The sequence below is a fragment of the Cottoperca gobio genome, chromosome 6, assembly GCF_900634415.1.
Source record: "Cottoperca gobio chromosome 6, fCotGob3.1, whole genome shotgun sequence".
Classification (NCBI taxonomy): domain Eukaryota; kingdom Metazoa; phylum Chordata; class Actinopteri; order Perciformes; family Bovichtidae; genus Cottoperca; species Cottoperca gobio.
In genome coordinates this window covers 8205213-8222414 of record NC_041360.1, presented here as the reverse complement: position 1 = coordinate 8222414, position 17202 = coordinate 8205213, and the positions used below count along the sequence as shown (strand labels likewise).

The window sequence follows — 17202 nt, the reverse complement described above, 5'->3', positions numbered from 1 at the left end:
GGCGTAGGTCTGGAGCATCTACCCCAGGAGCGAGTCATGGTGGCCCTCACACTCACCCTGGTGAAGAGAGTGTGTGTACGGGCCCCTCAGCTGCTGAGAAACCTCTTCAACACTGCGCTGCAGTACCTCATCCCTACGAGGGTCAGGTGACTTTTGAGCTGCAGCCTCGAGAGGAAATAACTAAGAAACATGTGGTGGAAGTCCCTGAGTCTAAAACTTGCATCTGCTCCTCATGACCAGTCGACTGTGAAAGGAGCCGTGTTGAGTATACGCTGGTGTAACACTTTTCAAAAAGAAGGAAAGTATCAATGAATTGCTTAAGTTTACATATTTAAAAAAAACGGGAAATAAATTATTGAATTTTGAGTCTTATTGCCTTCGTTTACGCTTGCTTAGAAATATATTTTTTCATTGTTATACTTGCATTATTTTTGTATTGAATTGTTTCGCCATACATATACATGTATGGCTATTATATAGTGCACCTTGATTAAATATATGTTTCCTGTGATTTGACTTGATTTCAATTTTAAATACTGTGATTGTATTTTATATTCAACATTAATGTATTGAACTCTGGCAATGCAACATTTTAACTTGCACACTAAACAAACCAACACAGAAAAGGTTCTCAAATATTTTCTTTTATTCTCCTCTCCGTGTTTTGTAGGAAACTCGAGGTACAAAGTGTTATGTTTGAGACCTTTGGACATCCAACCTGCTCTGTACTTTTTAAGTTTCACTTCGAAAGCAGGCAGTCTGAGTCCATGAGTATTACTGTGCAACACTGACATACATGGAAACATCCTTTCAGAGTGTTTTAACAGCCATTCATGCATTTTCATAGTGATAAAACATACCATAATATACCCAAATTTGAGGCAGCAATGAGGACAAAACATTGTTGATCATGTGTTACTAACAACCCAATGACATGAGTTCTCTCAGGGCAGGATAACTCATGTTGGCTACATTGTGGGAGAGGCCAGGGGACATTGCAGTAGAACAGTTCACTTTCTGTTTAAGAAGTCCTGCACTTCACTGAATAATGGCCCACTAGTAACTGCTGAGATTTCCTTAGCTGGTTGATTATTAATGCAAACATGTCGAAATCTTTATAGCAGCGTTATCTGTGAACCCATACAAACACAATGCTGATTTGAGTGTTGCTGAAGAACCCATGTTTGCCTTTATTACCTCATATTCTACGCAGGAAGGATGCACTGGTCACTGGAAAGTTGTGGCACGAGTCTGATACATTATGAGCAGTAATAGTGAAGGACAGAGCAAAACACCGACTGAAGACGCAGACAAACGGAAAACAGGAAACTGCAGAGAAAATGTGGTTTTGACTGAGGAAGTGGCGTTGCATTACATTACAGGTCATTCAGCAGCCGCTCTTATCCAGAGGGACTTACAGTGAACCAACTACAGGGACAGTCTCCCTGGAGCAACTCGGGGTTAAGTGCCTTGCTCAGGGGCACAATGGGGCGACCTTCTGGTGTTGTATTTGGAAGCCGTAGCACTAGACCAGTTGCCCATCCAGTATATTCATGAAATTCAATGACATTAAAAGGGATGACTCAATGTATGTACTGCAGACACATTACTGCTACTCTCCTTAGAGTAATACTGCTCACTTTGGTTTGATCAACATAAGCAGTGGCTGACGTTTTCCTGTGTAGAGAATGCAAACAGAATGTAGTGTGGTATACACAAGGACCCTGGTATCTTTAATAGTATTGTAAAACACCCTATTTAACCTTTTTTTGAACCGTCACAATATATTCAGGTGTATATGCATGCTTGATGCATCATTCCAACAAATGCAGCAGCAGTACTGTACCTTCATCCACTCGTGGGCAACATTTTTAATGTTTCAATACACAATGCATGTGAAGTGATACTAATACCTTATGGAAAGATGGAACATAAATAGAACCTAATATGCATGTTTGGCGTCAGAAGTAGTTTCAAACTGACTCGTAAAATCAAATTAGTGGTTTCTTGTCCATATCATACATGTGGGATGTGAATCAGAGACCTAAATCGGAATAACTCATCACAGTTCGAAGTGGAAAATATTAATAAATGCCACTTTGTTGCATAGAAAGAGAAAAAGCTAGAAAACCTTAACAAGAAGTGTGGGCTTTGAGGTTTTATTTTAGCGAAGGAAGCACTGTCAGTGAATTTTGCATGTAGATACACTGGACTCAAATGGTACAAAACAATCCTAACAGTGAGCCACAGACACAACAGAAACAGAAATTAGAAGAAGAGGGATTAAAGTTCACAAACTTTCCAATCTAAGGCAATGAAGGGCTGGAGAATTTCCACACAAAATTGCAAGTAAACCCGAAAGGGATTAAGAGAGGAGAAAAAACACATCAAAAATAAGGAGAACAGAGGAGTGCATTGTTTTCCCCTTTCTGTGTCTGCACCTGGTGCAGTGGAGCAGCCAGGACTCCCAGCAGTAAGGTCGCAGATGAGGTGAGATTTTGGTTTGCTGGGGGAATTTTCAGATTCTAAACCTTAAAAAAGGATAGATTAAAAAAATTGCAGCCTCATTTAACACATCCAACACACTTAGTAAGAAGAGTCCAACCATGTGTGTACTAATACATTTATTTCTACCTTAACATCTTGTAATTTGCATTCTCCTCCACTACGAAAGATTTTCTACTTCCTCCTGTAGCTTATGAAACTGTATGCCATTACAGCAGCGAGCACCGCCACTGCTGCTCCTCCATAAAGCAGCATTTGCAGCTCTGATTCTGGCTCCGGCTGCACTGGGGGATCCTCAGCCAGGGATTCTACAGGGGCCACTGCATCCTCCAGGACAAGGGATGCAGCCAACGGGGCCTCGGGCTCTGCCACAGTCTCTGGTTCTGGCTCCTCTGGCTGGGGAGGCACTGAGACGGGCTCCGGCTCCTGCTCTGCTTCAGGTGCTGGTTCTGAGGTGGCTTCAGACTCTGCTGGTGCTGCCGGGGTTTCCTTGGCTAGAGATGGGGGGGCCACCTCAGCAGGCACTGGGGCGGTGGCAGCAGCCGGTTCTGGCTCAGGTTCTGCAGGAACAGATAAAGGAGCTTCTGGCTCAGAGGGAGGAGGAGCAGCGGCTTCAGCGCCGCGGGGAAGCAGCTCTGGTTCTAAGGAGATGAGGGAAGGCTCTGCCGACAAGCTTGCAGGCGTCACTATAACAACCGGCTCCTCCAATGAGAGCAGGGAGGCCGGGGCTGTGGAGTCAGCCTCGGCCGACATTGGAACAGGTGGCGTCAGGCCCCTAAATTCTGCCCTGAGCTCAGCCATGTCGCTTTCTGTGCCTAAAATGCTCATCATGCTTTCATCTATCGCCCCAACTTCACCGCCGTCCTCGAGCAGCTCTGCATCTTCGCGCTCGACATGGACAATGTCCGAGTTTGAGGAGTTGTTTTCGCTGCGCTCCTCAGCCAGAGCGGCGCCCTCGTTGCTGTCCAGGCTCTTGACGTCTTCCGGGTCCATCGCACTGACCTGTGCCCAAGACTCGTGGCCGGCCAGAGACACAGGTAAGCTTTCTGTCTGCCAGGAGCTCTGACAACTGCTGTCTCCAGTGCACAGCAGCGAGGAGGGGGGGCTGAGATGGTCTGGATGCTGGTCCCCTGAGAGGATGTAAATGTCGTTGCTGTCTTCAGCAATGGTCACACCTCGCTCCTCCTCGGACTCGAGGCTGAATATTTCACCCTGTGGTAGACAGACAGAGATGGTATCAACATTCTGTATTGTGTAAACTACGCGTGTAAAGAAGCCGGAGGCCATATTGAAGAATTTTGAATAATAGACGGAAAGGTTAAAAGCATTATTATGTATAATGCAACGTGGTGGGAGGATGATTTCACCCTAATTCTACTTTAGCTTAAACAATGCATCAAAAAACACGGTGTGGAAATTAAAGTAGCTTTTAAACTGACAAAGTGCAGCAGTCTACACACAGTACAACCCTGCACTGCTTTACATCTTACGTTACCCTTGTGTGCCACCTAGTGGTCTGCAGCTATTAATCAACAATAGATCTGGAGCCATCTGCAAAGCTCTCCTATTATGTAACACGCATTATCATATGATCATGTGGGTATGAGTGACTGACACTGAGGTCGGCTTGCTGAAGCAAATTACTTCTAAATAAATCAAAGGATAACAGTCCGTGGAATTAAATACACATTTGACCTCTGAATATTAAGAAAAGGTCAAACCTTTTGTGAAAGCCAGTTTTTTTATGTCAGCATTTTACCTAACTGCAAGGAACAAAACAATATTGTAGAGAGTGACCATACCAGACATAGCTTTCCATTTTGCTGAGTGTGCAGTGACGTGATGCAGAATTTACAGTATGTGGCTCAGAAATAGGCCAGTGAGTGTTCACGATACACATGATGCATACTGACACGCTCACAGTCTTGAGGGCATACGTGTTGAAAACACTGGGTGAACACAGAGGTTAATAGGATGTAGTTGTGGATGGCAGTTTGCTACACTTGGATTTTATCCTCTCACATTGTCCAGCAGCAAAATCCAACACCGCCCACACAACAGAGTCCAGGTTTGAACAGGCAACATTAAAATCTCTCCTTTTATATCACAAAAGGGCTTAAAACTATCTTATGCCATAACAATGCCATATAACTCCCCGCACAGAACACAACAACTATGACAAACCTTTTATTTCAGTAGTTGCTAACCTACTTAATGCCACACACACACACACACACACACACACACACACACACACACACACACACACACACACACACACACACACACACACACACACACACACACACACACACACACACACACACACACACACACACACACACACACACACACACACACACAGTATGCTAGCAGCTTCGTGAAGCTATAATTTGGCCCAACAGTGCTTTGAGCTAAATGCATGACTTCATCATGTCAACATGCTGATGTTTAGCAGTTTTAAAATGTAATATGTCTATAACATTTGCTAATTAGCATGAAACGTACAGTCGAGTACAGCTGAGGCTGATGGGAATGTCATTAGTTTAGCTAAGGTATTTGATTAAAAGCCAAAAGTATTGGACATCCAATATTTGTTGAGATATTTTAATCAAAACCACAAATGTGAAGCTTATGGTGGCGCTCTGGGGACCAGGAATGTCTGTACACAGAACACTACTAGCAGAGATATTTGGACAGATCTGTCACATGTGTACGAGCAGATGCAGAGGACAGACAAAAGTAGGTTGGGTGTATGATTAACAATAGATCTGGGTTGAACAAACCAAGCTTCACTGGGTGGAAGTTATATTTCGGATTGTTCAAGAGAAAGCTTCTCTGTTGCGTGTCTCTGCACGTCACATGAGGTGTGATCTTTGTGGACGAGATTCAAACTGACGGTGAGCACAGAGGTGTTCGTCTGTGTGGGTGCAGCAGACAGAAAGGTTCTGACAGCAGAGACCAGCTCCCAAGGCAACACTGTTGAAAACATGACGCGATACTATTATGTTCATGTCCCTGACTGCCAATTTGCATCTGATCCGCACACCATTTAACTTCCAAGGAAGTATACAGTGTGCAACTATTATTGACTTATGTAAATATGACTTTTTATTGACATGGTCAAGCTGTGAAGGTTCCTTTCCTTACAAGGACACTCGTCAAGTGCATCGGCAGGAAAGAGATTAAACATAACAGCGTTCCATATAATCCAACATTTGCTTTCTCCATAAGCAGATTTGCATGTGGGAGAGCGAGAAACCGTCGCCCTCAGGATACAAGCTCGCCATTAGCTCGACAGAACAGGTCAGGGATGCCATGTGTGTATTAGTATTCAGGAACAGTCACTATCAATCCTTCTCCTGCACATACGGTCTCAGGTTTCTGCTGCTACAAAGTCCTCACTGACCTAAAGCTTAAACTGACAGTAAACATCAAAACGAGGTTCGACTTCAGTGCCACAAAAACACCAACCGGGCTGTCCAACTATAAACCTATAGATCAAGCAGTTTGATGGTAGTAGCTATAGAAAACAGCTTTAAGCACGTAAACTACGCGGGACAAATGTGCTATCCAACCAAGTGCTATCTAAATTCATAGTGATGAATAATAATCAAATGTAACAGAAGGATTCATGAACAAATGTCATGTAAAGCATAAATAATGAAAAAGACACACCTTATGAGTCAATCCGATCGGAATTTGTTCTACATTTGTTCCCGTTTCATGCTCCATGTTGTTCCAGCACGGCTGAAGATGGCAAACACACCAAGCTTTTAAGAGTTGCTCTTTCGAGAGGCGTGATCCACCTTCGCCTCGAGGAAAACTACCTCTATGTAAAACAAGTTCACATTCCTGCTGTGTACAGTCTAAATGTTCTTGCTTCACCTTTTCACTGGAGCTTCAATGTCACAACATTAAGCTGCACTGATATGAAACAGAGAGTGAAGCAGCCAGTGCCTGAAAATATCTCGAAACACACATTTCTGTGACCGTTACACGTGCTTGCTACATTCCAACGTGACTGTCACATACTGTCAACATATGGCATCCACTCGCAAATCACAACTTTAGATGTGAGATGTTAGAAAAGACAACATGTCTGACCCTCCAGGCTAAAAAACTGCTAACTCTTTTAGTTTTTTTACAGATTTTTGAATGATGATGCAAACCAGTGACTTTCCATTTTCATGTAATATTCTCTGGCTCTCTCGACATTTACGAGGATTATGTCATCACTGTTCCTCATGGACATAACGCTGCAAGGTCACAGCAGCTGACTGAGAGGGACCGCTAATTGTACCTTTAATCCTCAGCTATTTATTATGACCCAGAATGACAGGCTGTGGCCATTGCTCTTTCACACTGAGATACATGCGACACCGAAGGAAGAATTCTTATCACTGACACGGATCATTTTCCTTCATGTTTTCAATATACTACAATAACTACTGTGCCCACGTCTCAACTAAAGCCAGAAGAATAATACTGACAACCAATCTCACTATTCCATCCACAAATAAAAGTGATACGCACTATTAAATGATCTTCCTCCGGTGTTAGCTTCCGACTCTACGATGGAAAGAAAACCCATTCTTAGCTACGCATGGGATGATATGAAAACTTAATGTCACGATTACCTCGTCTAAACTCAAAATGTGCTTAAAACTCTCGATGGCACTTAAACATAGTGGAATCACTTAACCTTTTGTTAGGAACAAAGTCTTTTTTATAGCATCACAGAACGGACACGCCTTTTCTTTAAGCAGAAAAACAATGAACAATCTTATATAAAAGGAAATCATAAAGTCCCCCTGTATAAATAAAGGATTAACCAAAAAAACATTGTGTGAATCTGTATATTCTTACAAGATCAGGCTTCATTTGTAACTTCTCTATTATGATAGCGAGCTAGACATCTTATTCAGGTCACTCAAGATATTCACCATTCTCCTGATAATAGAAATTCACCACGATCAACATATTTCAAGTGTTTTAATCGCGATCCACAATAAAATCCTATATGTCCCCACCCTATTCTTAGCAACACACTGTATCGCCTTATGTTTCATCCAGAAGCCCAGACAACTTGAGGACTGATTGAGGTTATGGGACCTGGCATCTGTAGGAGAGCCTTGGGCAAACTCCTGCTGTTATGTGCAGCTACACTATTTGCATCAGTAAATATTGTTTTTTGGCCCGTCATCATTAACATTGTTGTGGTGTGAGACTGATGGGTAGACCGAAGGGCAGAGAGGATGGATGTGTGCCCCGTTTAAACCTTGGCAGTCGGCCAGTGTGCTGCTGCTTTACAAGTTATTTAGCAAGCTACAAGTGGGCCAGTGAAGCCCCCGGAGAGGATGTTATTAGAGGATTAAGAGTTATTTTCGGGGGCTTCCTCAGACTGCACAGTCACTCTACTCTAGTCCGGTCTTGATGCGGTGTCACAGTGATGCACATATTTCATCCTGGAGCTGGAGGGAGGGTGCTTACATAACATGGGGGAGCACCGTTACACTGTGCAGCGGGACGTCCTAAAAATATTATTACTGAAATGAGTCTTGATCAACTGGAACCAGCAAAGCAAACATTTAAACACCTTCTGAATGAAACATTACAGCGCACTTTAAAAAAAAAGGGAGATTCCTTTCTGAGAACCTCTTATGAATCTATAACCATACAGATATGTACTGTGAACATTGTTTGTTCCTTTTATTTTATATCTTATTTATTTATTCCTAATCATTTTGTATGTCATTTGACTTTAGTCACTATTACTATTATGTTGTCTTACCTTCATTTTCTCTGTACTCTCTCTTCTGTTTATGTAAATGATGAAAAGAATAAAAGAAATAATTGAAAAATATAAAAGTATCATCACTGCGACCTCACAGCTTCCACGCAGCAGCAGCAGCTGTTGGCAATGTCAAACTGATGGCCTGCACAAGTTGCTTTATTGCCTTTCGAGATATGCTGCTTTCCCTATCAATGTACAATCAAACATACTGCATTAAAATAATATATGACTCCATTATCCCTTTCCCTTTGCTAAGAGGTCAAGTGTAATTGTTAGTGCGCCACTTTTAAACCTCAGGGGTCATATTACGTCACACTTACGAGGACAGTAATATGAAATGGCTGTTGTGCACACTCAGTTCTCACGCAGCAGTTTTCACTGTCAGGCTCTGAAGGACAATTGTCTGATTCCTCAGAAAGAAAGGCCGACAATAGCACGCACGCACGCACGCAAGCTAACGTTCAGAGTCTTTCACCATGTCATCGTCACCCCCCCCCCCCCTCCTAATCATGTCCCCCTCCTACCCGCCCCTGGCTGTGCACTGTCTGAGGGCTGTTGGTTTTGTTCGTGCCAAATGAAGTGTACACCACATTAGGGTCATAATAATCCTCATTGTATTCTAATGTAAGTAACAAACGGCATATTGAGAGGCACCCAAACCTAGCAACTTCACTGGAAAGTGACCGCTACTAATGCGTAGCGGCTCCATATTCTTTTTGTGTCGTTTCAACAAAAAATAAATGATTAATAAATAAATTAGACAAATATGACAAAGAAAACATGTTTCTGCTCCACATCTGGTCTAATATAAAAGTACTTTTTGTCCTTTTAGGAGCAATACGTATTTTTTAAATATTCTTTGCACTGCAGGTTCACAATTCATGGAATGAGATTATCGTGATATAATAAAAATAAAACAAATCAATCTGTACGGTATTGTTTTCACACATGCAACTGGAAACATGGATGGAGATGGCTAGATAGAGAGACCTATTCGTGCCCAAGAGTTCTCCGAGTAAACATTCGCACACACGCATACGTCCAGACCAATGAGCTCACTCTGTAGTTGCTTCCACATCACAAGTAAAACAGCCTACCTCAATGTGAAGTCTTGAAAACCCCGGGTCACTTGAATAAACAGTCCAAGCGATGGAGTGTAGAAAGAGAAGTGTGCATGCAGGCAGCTGTCAAACTAATGGAGACTTCACTTTGCTTTCACTAGCCCCACCCTCTTTCTGCCCCATCTCTCACCCCTCCCTCTTTCGTACTCCCTCCCCTCCTATCGCCAGTCTCTTCATGCTGTCTGTCTGTCTCTCTCTCTCTCTCTCTCCTCTCTCTCTCTCTCTCTCTCCTCTCTCTCTCTCTCTCCTCTCTCTCTCCATCCCTCCATTGCTGATCCTGCCCCGGCCGATCATCCGTTGATCCCCCTGTGACGTAACAGAGTAAGAATGACGCTTTGTTCGGAGACCAACGCATTATGTTCACGTTACATTGCACAAAACTGGGATGAGCATCATGACAATGAGGTAATGGCGACCAGAGCGGGGCCTAACGTGTCAAGTCATGTGACCCTTCCCATCAGTATGACCTTCATAGGAAGCCATCTGTGACGCAGTGTTCCACTTATTACAACATTGGAAACCCTCTGCAATATTACCACTGATACCAGTTGCATGTCTATGATGAACATGTTAAGTTGCTTTTTATATCAGGGTGTTCTCACCCGAGGACATATTACTCGCAACTTGCACGGCTGATCTGCAATATTACTGTTCCGGCAGCAGAGTTCACATGAGCAGAGTTAAACTCAGAGATTACACTTAAATACTGTATTTTAATGTATCTGTTGAGGATTTATTGTCATACATACTTTTTACAGTATGATGTAGATTTTATTTACATACGGTAATGTAGTTGTTGTATGAAACATCTGTACAGGTAGCTCACTGATGCCCTCCTCTGGCTAGTTTGAGTTCTGTAGGGTTATCTACTTGTCATTTCAGCATGGTGCAAGCGTGTTTCATTTAAATATGCATACTACAAAAAACATTTTTGACTTCCAGGTGAGCAAGTATAAAGTATAATAAAAAGGTATGCATATATTGGTTTTCCTCCACCGTGTGCTTAAAAACTCACCCATCCCCCTTGCTGGATGATGTAACCAGCTTCATCCTCCTCTAGGAAGCGCACGCCCAGATGTGACAGCGTTGTCAGTGACTCGCCCTCGCTTTGTAAAGCCTGGAGCAGCACTAAAGGTACTAGCACCTGGGAGAGAGGAGTAGATGTAGAAGTTACAGGGGGAGGTGGAAAAAAGGAAGAAAAGCAGCAGGGACACAAAGTCAAGAGACATTAGGAGGGCAGAGGTAACAAATATATATTCTAGCAATAGCGGACAGATTAAATGTTTCCTTTTGCACCACTTTCTTTATAAAACCCTGGCTGACTCACCTTGCTCCAGCCCCCCTCTGTGTGTGTTGAGAGATCCCGCGTTGCGTTTTTAAATCTCTCGTAGTCCAGAGGCCTGAAACACACAGACATCATCACTGGTGTTAAACATAAGGGCTCCATATCTGGAAATATTTAAATGTACCTAGAATCCAAGAATTATTGTCAGAATTTTAATAATATCACAATATAGACTAGTGCAATATCCAAATCGCAGGAGGAGCAATATTTGTTAAAGGCAAAATATGTGTCAAGATAAATAATGTGAATGTAGGATCGTGTTGCTGCAGAGAAGTACGGGCCTACAATTCTACAGACTTAAAAATAAATCTGTGTTTGATACAGTTCCTCGCAAAAACAAATGAAAAGAGAAAAAAGATGCAAAGATTATCGTTCCGTCCAAAATCAGGAATCATAACACAATATCACTCAAAAATAATTGCAATTCATTTTTTTTTCAAAATCGCACAGCCCTACTCTCTGTGGTAGCTCCCTGAGCGGGAATAGTCCTTTACAGCAACGTGCTACTCAGACAGTTGGACGTTGCCCAGTACAACCACAGTCTTATCTGTTGGCCACTGAGCGACTCTACTGGAGCAGCTGCTGATTAACTGTCGTGTGTGTGTGTGTGTGTGTGTGTGTGTGTGTGTGTGTGTGTGTGTGTGTGTGTGTGTGTGTCAAAAATGCAAGCAAAAACTGTGTGCATGTAATTGTTTTTAATCTTAATACATTCAGAGTTAAATGCAAACCTTTTAAATCAATTCCATGCAATAAAGCCCGTTTCCTTTACTGTTAAAGTTCAAGAGTTCACTATTACGAAAATGTACTGAGAAGAATCTCAACATTGTTGAGATTGTAACTCAGCCGGACACACATATTTATCTCACACTCTATGAATATAGTGCCGACAATAGCGTGGTGGGGAAAAGAGCAATCACAATTGAAAAGTGTAGTAGCTGCACCCCTACCTCTGAACCATGCAAAATATCAATCTTGCATTACACATTTGTGAGCAGTCGAGAAAGTGCAGCGATGATCTCAAGAGCAGTTATAATCTGCACCAGTATTGCTATACTGAACTATCCAGTGTTTCCCCTACATTGTCTTGGAGGGGCGCTGCATCCCGCCAACGGAAGGCAAGGCCCCCCCCGCCCGCCCCGTCTTACGGTGAGCACCCCCCCAAATTAGTAAACCTAGGGGAGACACTGCTATCTATCATGAAAGTCAAAGTTGCATACTGACCCTGCGAGGAGTGTGTATATGGCTGCTGTCAGGTGTGCGTCGAGCTCTACGGCCACCCGGTCTCCAACTGCAGCAAGGCAGTCTTCAATAGAGGCCTCTGGGACGGGCGGATTGAACACCAGCGATGTGTGCCGGTCGAAGCCCGATGTGGAAAAGGCTGCAAACACACAGATCACAGGAGAGAATGTTATCTCAGAGAGCCATTGTCGGAAAAGTAAATGCAAGGTGGTTTGCTACATAAATTGAATGCACATCGACACGTATACTGGTGATGACTCCAAAAGTCTGGGTTATTAATGTAACTACAGTTCTCCGAGTACAATGAATGAGTGTGTCACACACACACACACACACTTCTTGTGAAAAATCCAAGGGTGTTGGTTCATGGAGACACGAGCAAGGAGGGGTGAGTGACACTCACTCCGCAGGGAACTGTGGTTAAGAAACCAAAGTTCTCTTTTAGTGCATATTTTTCACATTTTACATTGACTACTGTTGACCTTTGGATTCCTTTGCACAGGCAGAGCAACTGTCTGCTTGAACACAGAATGGCACAAAGGAAAGCAGGAGAATTTATAAATGAGGTTTTTAATTGTGTTTCCTTTCATTTATTTATACCACTATATCATTGAGACTTGACTAAATAATGCTTAACTTTAAGACCCAAATATTACTCATAGTTTGTAATTATTCAAAGGAAAACCATACTGTGTGTGTGTATGCGTGTGTGTCCACTTACAGGCAGCGATTTCATCGTCTAGTTGTCTCAGCGCTTCTTCATGTCCTTTTATCATTGAGCTCCTCTCTGTCTCAATGTGGGCATCTCCTGAAAGAGATAAACAGCTGTGTTAGTCTGTTTATATACAGTATAAGATATGTGTGCATTGTGCAGCCGTAATATTTATATGAAATATTTAAATATATGCAACATAAAATATGGGATAGGATTTTGGTATCTACTAAATACACAGTTTTGCATATATATATATATACATATATATACATATACATATATATATATATATATACATATATATATACATATACATATATATATATATATATATATATATATATATATATATATATATATATATATATACATACATACATACATACATACATACATACATACATACATACATACATACATATATATATATATATATATATATATATATATATATATATATATAATAATATATATATAATAATATATATATATATATATATATATATATATATATATATATATATATATATATATGCATGCATAACTAAAATAAATATATATAATATATAAATAAGCACCCTTTACTTTCAAGTAATGAACTCGAACGAGAAAAGGTTGAGAATGGTGCTCCCTCATTGCGTGTATAGATCCTGCATTAGAAATGCACAACAAGTTGGTTTTTCCTTTAAAAAATACTATGTAAATACTGTACTAACTGTAATAACAATCACTCTCAATCATCAGTTATGACCCACTAGAAGTGTGTGGCAGTGTGTACATCTGCCTGGATTTTTTTTTTTTTCTTGTATTTTTGCTGTGTTCGGGACGTTTCTGGGCATCAACCTCTAATAAAACATAGCGACCAAGTGCCAGATGGTAAGCGCATCCAAGAGGGAGCAAAGAAAATAGCAAACATGGTGCAAATATAAGCGAGGGCGAAACAACGTGCGGACAAAGCTTGTTCTGAAACCAGAGCGGACTGAGGTTGGCTTATCGTAACCTTGTTTAACCGGGGAAAAGGGGCCAACTTTAAATGTTGTGTTTACAAGCTGCAACCGATAATTCCTACTCATTGTGCCTTTAAGTAAATTATTTACACGATTCGGTCTGCACTGCTGGGGGCACAAAGAACCATGCAAGAGGAAAAACTGACACAACGGCTGCTGATGTAGGACCTTGAGTTTCAGTCACGCAAAACACATTCTGAATGCAGCCATTCATCTTGTGAAGACCCAGCAGTCATTAGATGAGGAAGGGTGACACTCCTTCGTGTCCACACAATCAACCCATAGACATTGGGTATTTCCGCTCTCATGGACTCAGCTAATCTGGGGGACTAGCAGCCAATAGAGAAGAATCACGAAGGGCCATTAAGTATCATTCTTCATTGATAAATAAACAAATAAATCTAATACTGGCTTTTTTCCCCCTTTTTCTTTAATAAAAACAGGAAGGAAGTGGGCGCTAAGTCAACACCTTTTCTATTCTCTCTGTGTCCCTGCAGCCCATACATGAACGCCCTGAGGGCCACTGTTGGTTTTTCCTGGGCCTGGTGCTGTTTCAGCATTCAGCCAGACAGCTAACCGGCCAACTATTTTGCTTTGGTTCAATGGAGTGAGAGTTATCCTACAGTGATTACACATGACAGGCTGTCAGAAATTGGACCGGGTCAAGCGGAAAGCAGGGATCAGCCACACATCTGCCCTTCTCCGCCCATTCCAAGCATGCACACAACAATAAAAAGGGACAGGAAATATAGAAAACTCTCTTTTTCTTTTTTCCATCTCTCTTTTCAGTTTTTTTTTGCTCAAAATGCCTAAGCTTTATTTTTCCACATAGCTTTGTTTTCCCTGTGACAGAGGGAATGACATGTGTGGCCTAAAATGGTCCTCATGCTAAACCGTCTTACTGTCTAAGTTGGATGTTTCTCTCCCAATAAGATTTATTTCACCACTAACATACTGTAGCCAAAGTAAAACTCCACATACAAAGATTTATGGAATAATTACAAATGTTCCAAACATGTCAAAACTGTTCAGAAACACTTTTTTTTGTATTCTATGTGGATTGGGAAGAAGATGAAAACCAGGCATGCTGCAAGCCTGGGGTCATGGCACAACATTGCTATAAAAGCCTCTGTAAAGACAAACCTGTCTTTAGTTACTCTGGATGTAATATTAGTTGTAGCAGAGCTAACATCACATGACATCCATTTGTCTACAAACAATAGGTACTTCATAACTGTCTTGTCAAAATTACACACCAGTCTCTTTCAATGTGTCAGAGAAGGCTAAATTGAGCTAGAAAACAGGTGACAACGTGTCTACACACCCTGAATATTTTTTGTTACTGCCATGTGCACACAACTCTATTTGTGTGCTGTGTGACAGCACAAGTGTGAGGTTTGCCCTAAGATATGTGCCACACACAGCACAACATGAAGAGACTGTAGAGAGAAACAGTGTGTCCTTGACGGTGGTTGCACTTCTGTAAAGATCAGTGTCTCTTTGGGACACATGGACATTGCATTTATGCATTTTCAGATTGAATCAATATTCTAAAATTACAATAAACTACTTTAAGAACCAAAAGAAAATTTTGCAACTAATCCTAAGTCTTTCTTCTCACCTTGAGCTGTAGTTTGCACCTGTGATCTACTAACAGGCAGCATTCCCAGATAGTTGAGCACAATGTACTTGGTTTCATAATGGAAACCCTCAGGCACAGTGGCAGTGATGGAGGCAGAAGAGGTGGGGCCTGAGGTAGCCATTGAACAGACGTGTGTCAGACTCTCAGGCACATACGTTCTTACAGTCAAAGCTGGACGTCTCACCTGAGGAAAAAAAGAGCCAGAGGAGGAACATTTATTTTTTTAAATTGGACAATTGCTGCAGCGCAGTCAAATCTGGCCAAAACACCCATTAACAAAACATGAGGGCATTCACATTAGAGTCTGGACAAACGTCCTGATGACATCTGTTGTTATACAGTAAAACAGCAGTTAGGTGGATGACTTATAATAAATGTCACACTTGGTTTATCACAGGCCTGAAAGCACAATGTCCTATGCTATGCCCATTATGCCAGGTGGACATGGTCAATTGCCCATCTGGCAAAGGGGCTAAAATGGATCACTAAATGTAATTTATTTTGGTGCCTGCATGGCTGTTAGCTGAAGACACAGAGAGAGGGAGAGAGACCCAAGAAATTACTATCTCATAAATGTGTAGGCTATGTAATGTTTCTGCACCTACATTATGACACAATTCAACTTACATAACACACGTGGTGGACAGAGGGGCTTGAAACGTCCTTCAATAAAAGCCTTTACTGATCAAATGTTTACTGAGAATGTAGATGGTGCTGGGCTTTACTGTTAAGTCTCCTGTGGCTTTTCTGAACATTAAACCAGCGTCTATAAAACTCACTGAACAACAAAAGCCTGAGCGATTCTGCTGCCACTGTCCTCCAGAGAGGAGGCGAAACCATGCGGACCAAAATGTCAAGTTTGACAATTTATTAAAGACAACTTCCGGCATGAACTGTCAAATTAAAATATCTTGCTGCCTTATGGAGAGTAATACCAACGTCCTTATGTTAAAATAAAAAATTTTTTTAACGAGTTTAGTAATTACAATTTAAATGAATAATTAAATTCATATTATTCTTATTTTTTTCAAAATGACAGGATGGCTCCCAAAGACTAGCTACGAGATTCAATGAGCCAGACATAACATTAGCTCGTTAAATAATTCACTAGCTAACGGGTCCTGACATTGTAACATAAGTGTGTGTAACAGTCCATTTTTAGTCGCTTTCCCCGAAACACCTCAGCACACACGCAAGCTATAGCTAGCTTAACAATACACGTTTTAGGTGCTATTTCGGAGACGCAAACAAACTTAATTTTAACTTAATTAAGCCAAACTGGAGTCAATTTCTTACCGTCCTTGTCCAAAGGCAAACAAGTGCTGACAAACGACAGGTTGAAGGGTAATATGCGACACAGTCCCCTGCAGCAGCCGCTCAATAGGGTACACAACCACTGGCAGGCAGCACTAGCACACAGTGTGCTTTGGACACTAGACAAGCTAGCGGCAATACAGCACCAAACTTCCTGTCTTAACTTTCAAAATACCACTCATTAGTTGGCGTACGTTCTTGCAACTTTTTGAAAGTGAAAACACAACTCTAGCTTTAAAGTAAAATTGTTTGATATTTTGTTGGCTCGGAAGTTAATCAAGCTTTCCAGTGTTTCCTAGCAACCGCACGTGAAGGATGTCAATTGAGCATGGAATTATGTAGCTAACGTTACACGCGCTATTTTAGTTACTTCTCCTAAATGAAAAATATAGCCCAAACTTAGTTCATGATAACTAAAATGACCTCTCTAAAATGTGACACTATTTGTATTCATAACTATACAAACCTCAAAGATGGAAGAGACCATCAAATATATGACGTGAAATTATAAGAAGAC

The 17202-nt window shown here is 41.5% G+C and overlaps 1 protein-coding gene across 2 annotated transcripts; it reads right to left on the bottom strand.

The window, feature by feature from the left end:
- Nucleotides 1-624: 624 nt before the first annotated feature.
- bcl2l13 (BCL2 like 13) lies at nucleotides 625-17011 on the bottom strand. 2 transcript variants are annotated; one of them, XM_029432958.1, is made up of 7 exons: nucleotides 16668-17011; nucleotides 15351-15555; nucleotides 12729-12815; nucleotides 11990-12146; nucleotides 10751-10823; nucleotides 10439-10567; nucleotides 625-3717 (listed from the first exon to the last, which is right to left on the bottom strand). In XM_029432958.1, the coding sequence occupies exons 2-7, from the start codon at nucleotides 15490-15492 to the stop codon at nucleotides 2680-2682; spliced, it is 1626 nt and encodes a 541-aa protein (XP_029288818.1). In that variant the 5' UTR covers nucleotides 15493-15555; nucleotides 16668-17011; the 3' UTR covers nucleotides 625-2679. The 2 variants fall into 2 exon arrangements, with proteins under 2 accessions (XP_029288818.1, XP_029288819.1); XM_029432959.1 differs by lacking the exon at nucleotides 16668-17011 and adding an exon at nucleotides 15999-16203.
- Nucleotides 17012-17202: the final 191 nt, after the last annotated feature.

Coding starts and splice junctions, on each gene's coding strand:
- bcl2l13 (XM_029432958.1), bottom strand. CDS start 15,492: ATGGCTACCTCAGGCCCCACCTCTTCTGCCTCCATCACTGCCACTGTG. Junction 12,816..15,350: donor GGTGCAAACTACAGCTCAAG/GTGAGAAGAAAG, acceptor TATCTCTTTCAG/GAGATGCCCACATTGAGACA. Junction 10,568..10,750: donor CAGAGGGGGGCTGGAGCAAG/GTGAGTCAGCCA, acceptor CCTCTCTCCCAG/GTGCTAGTACCTTTAGTGCT.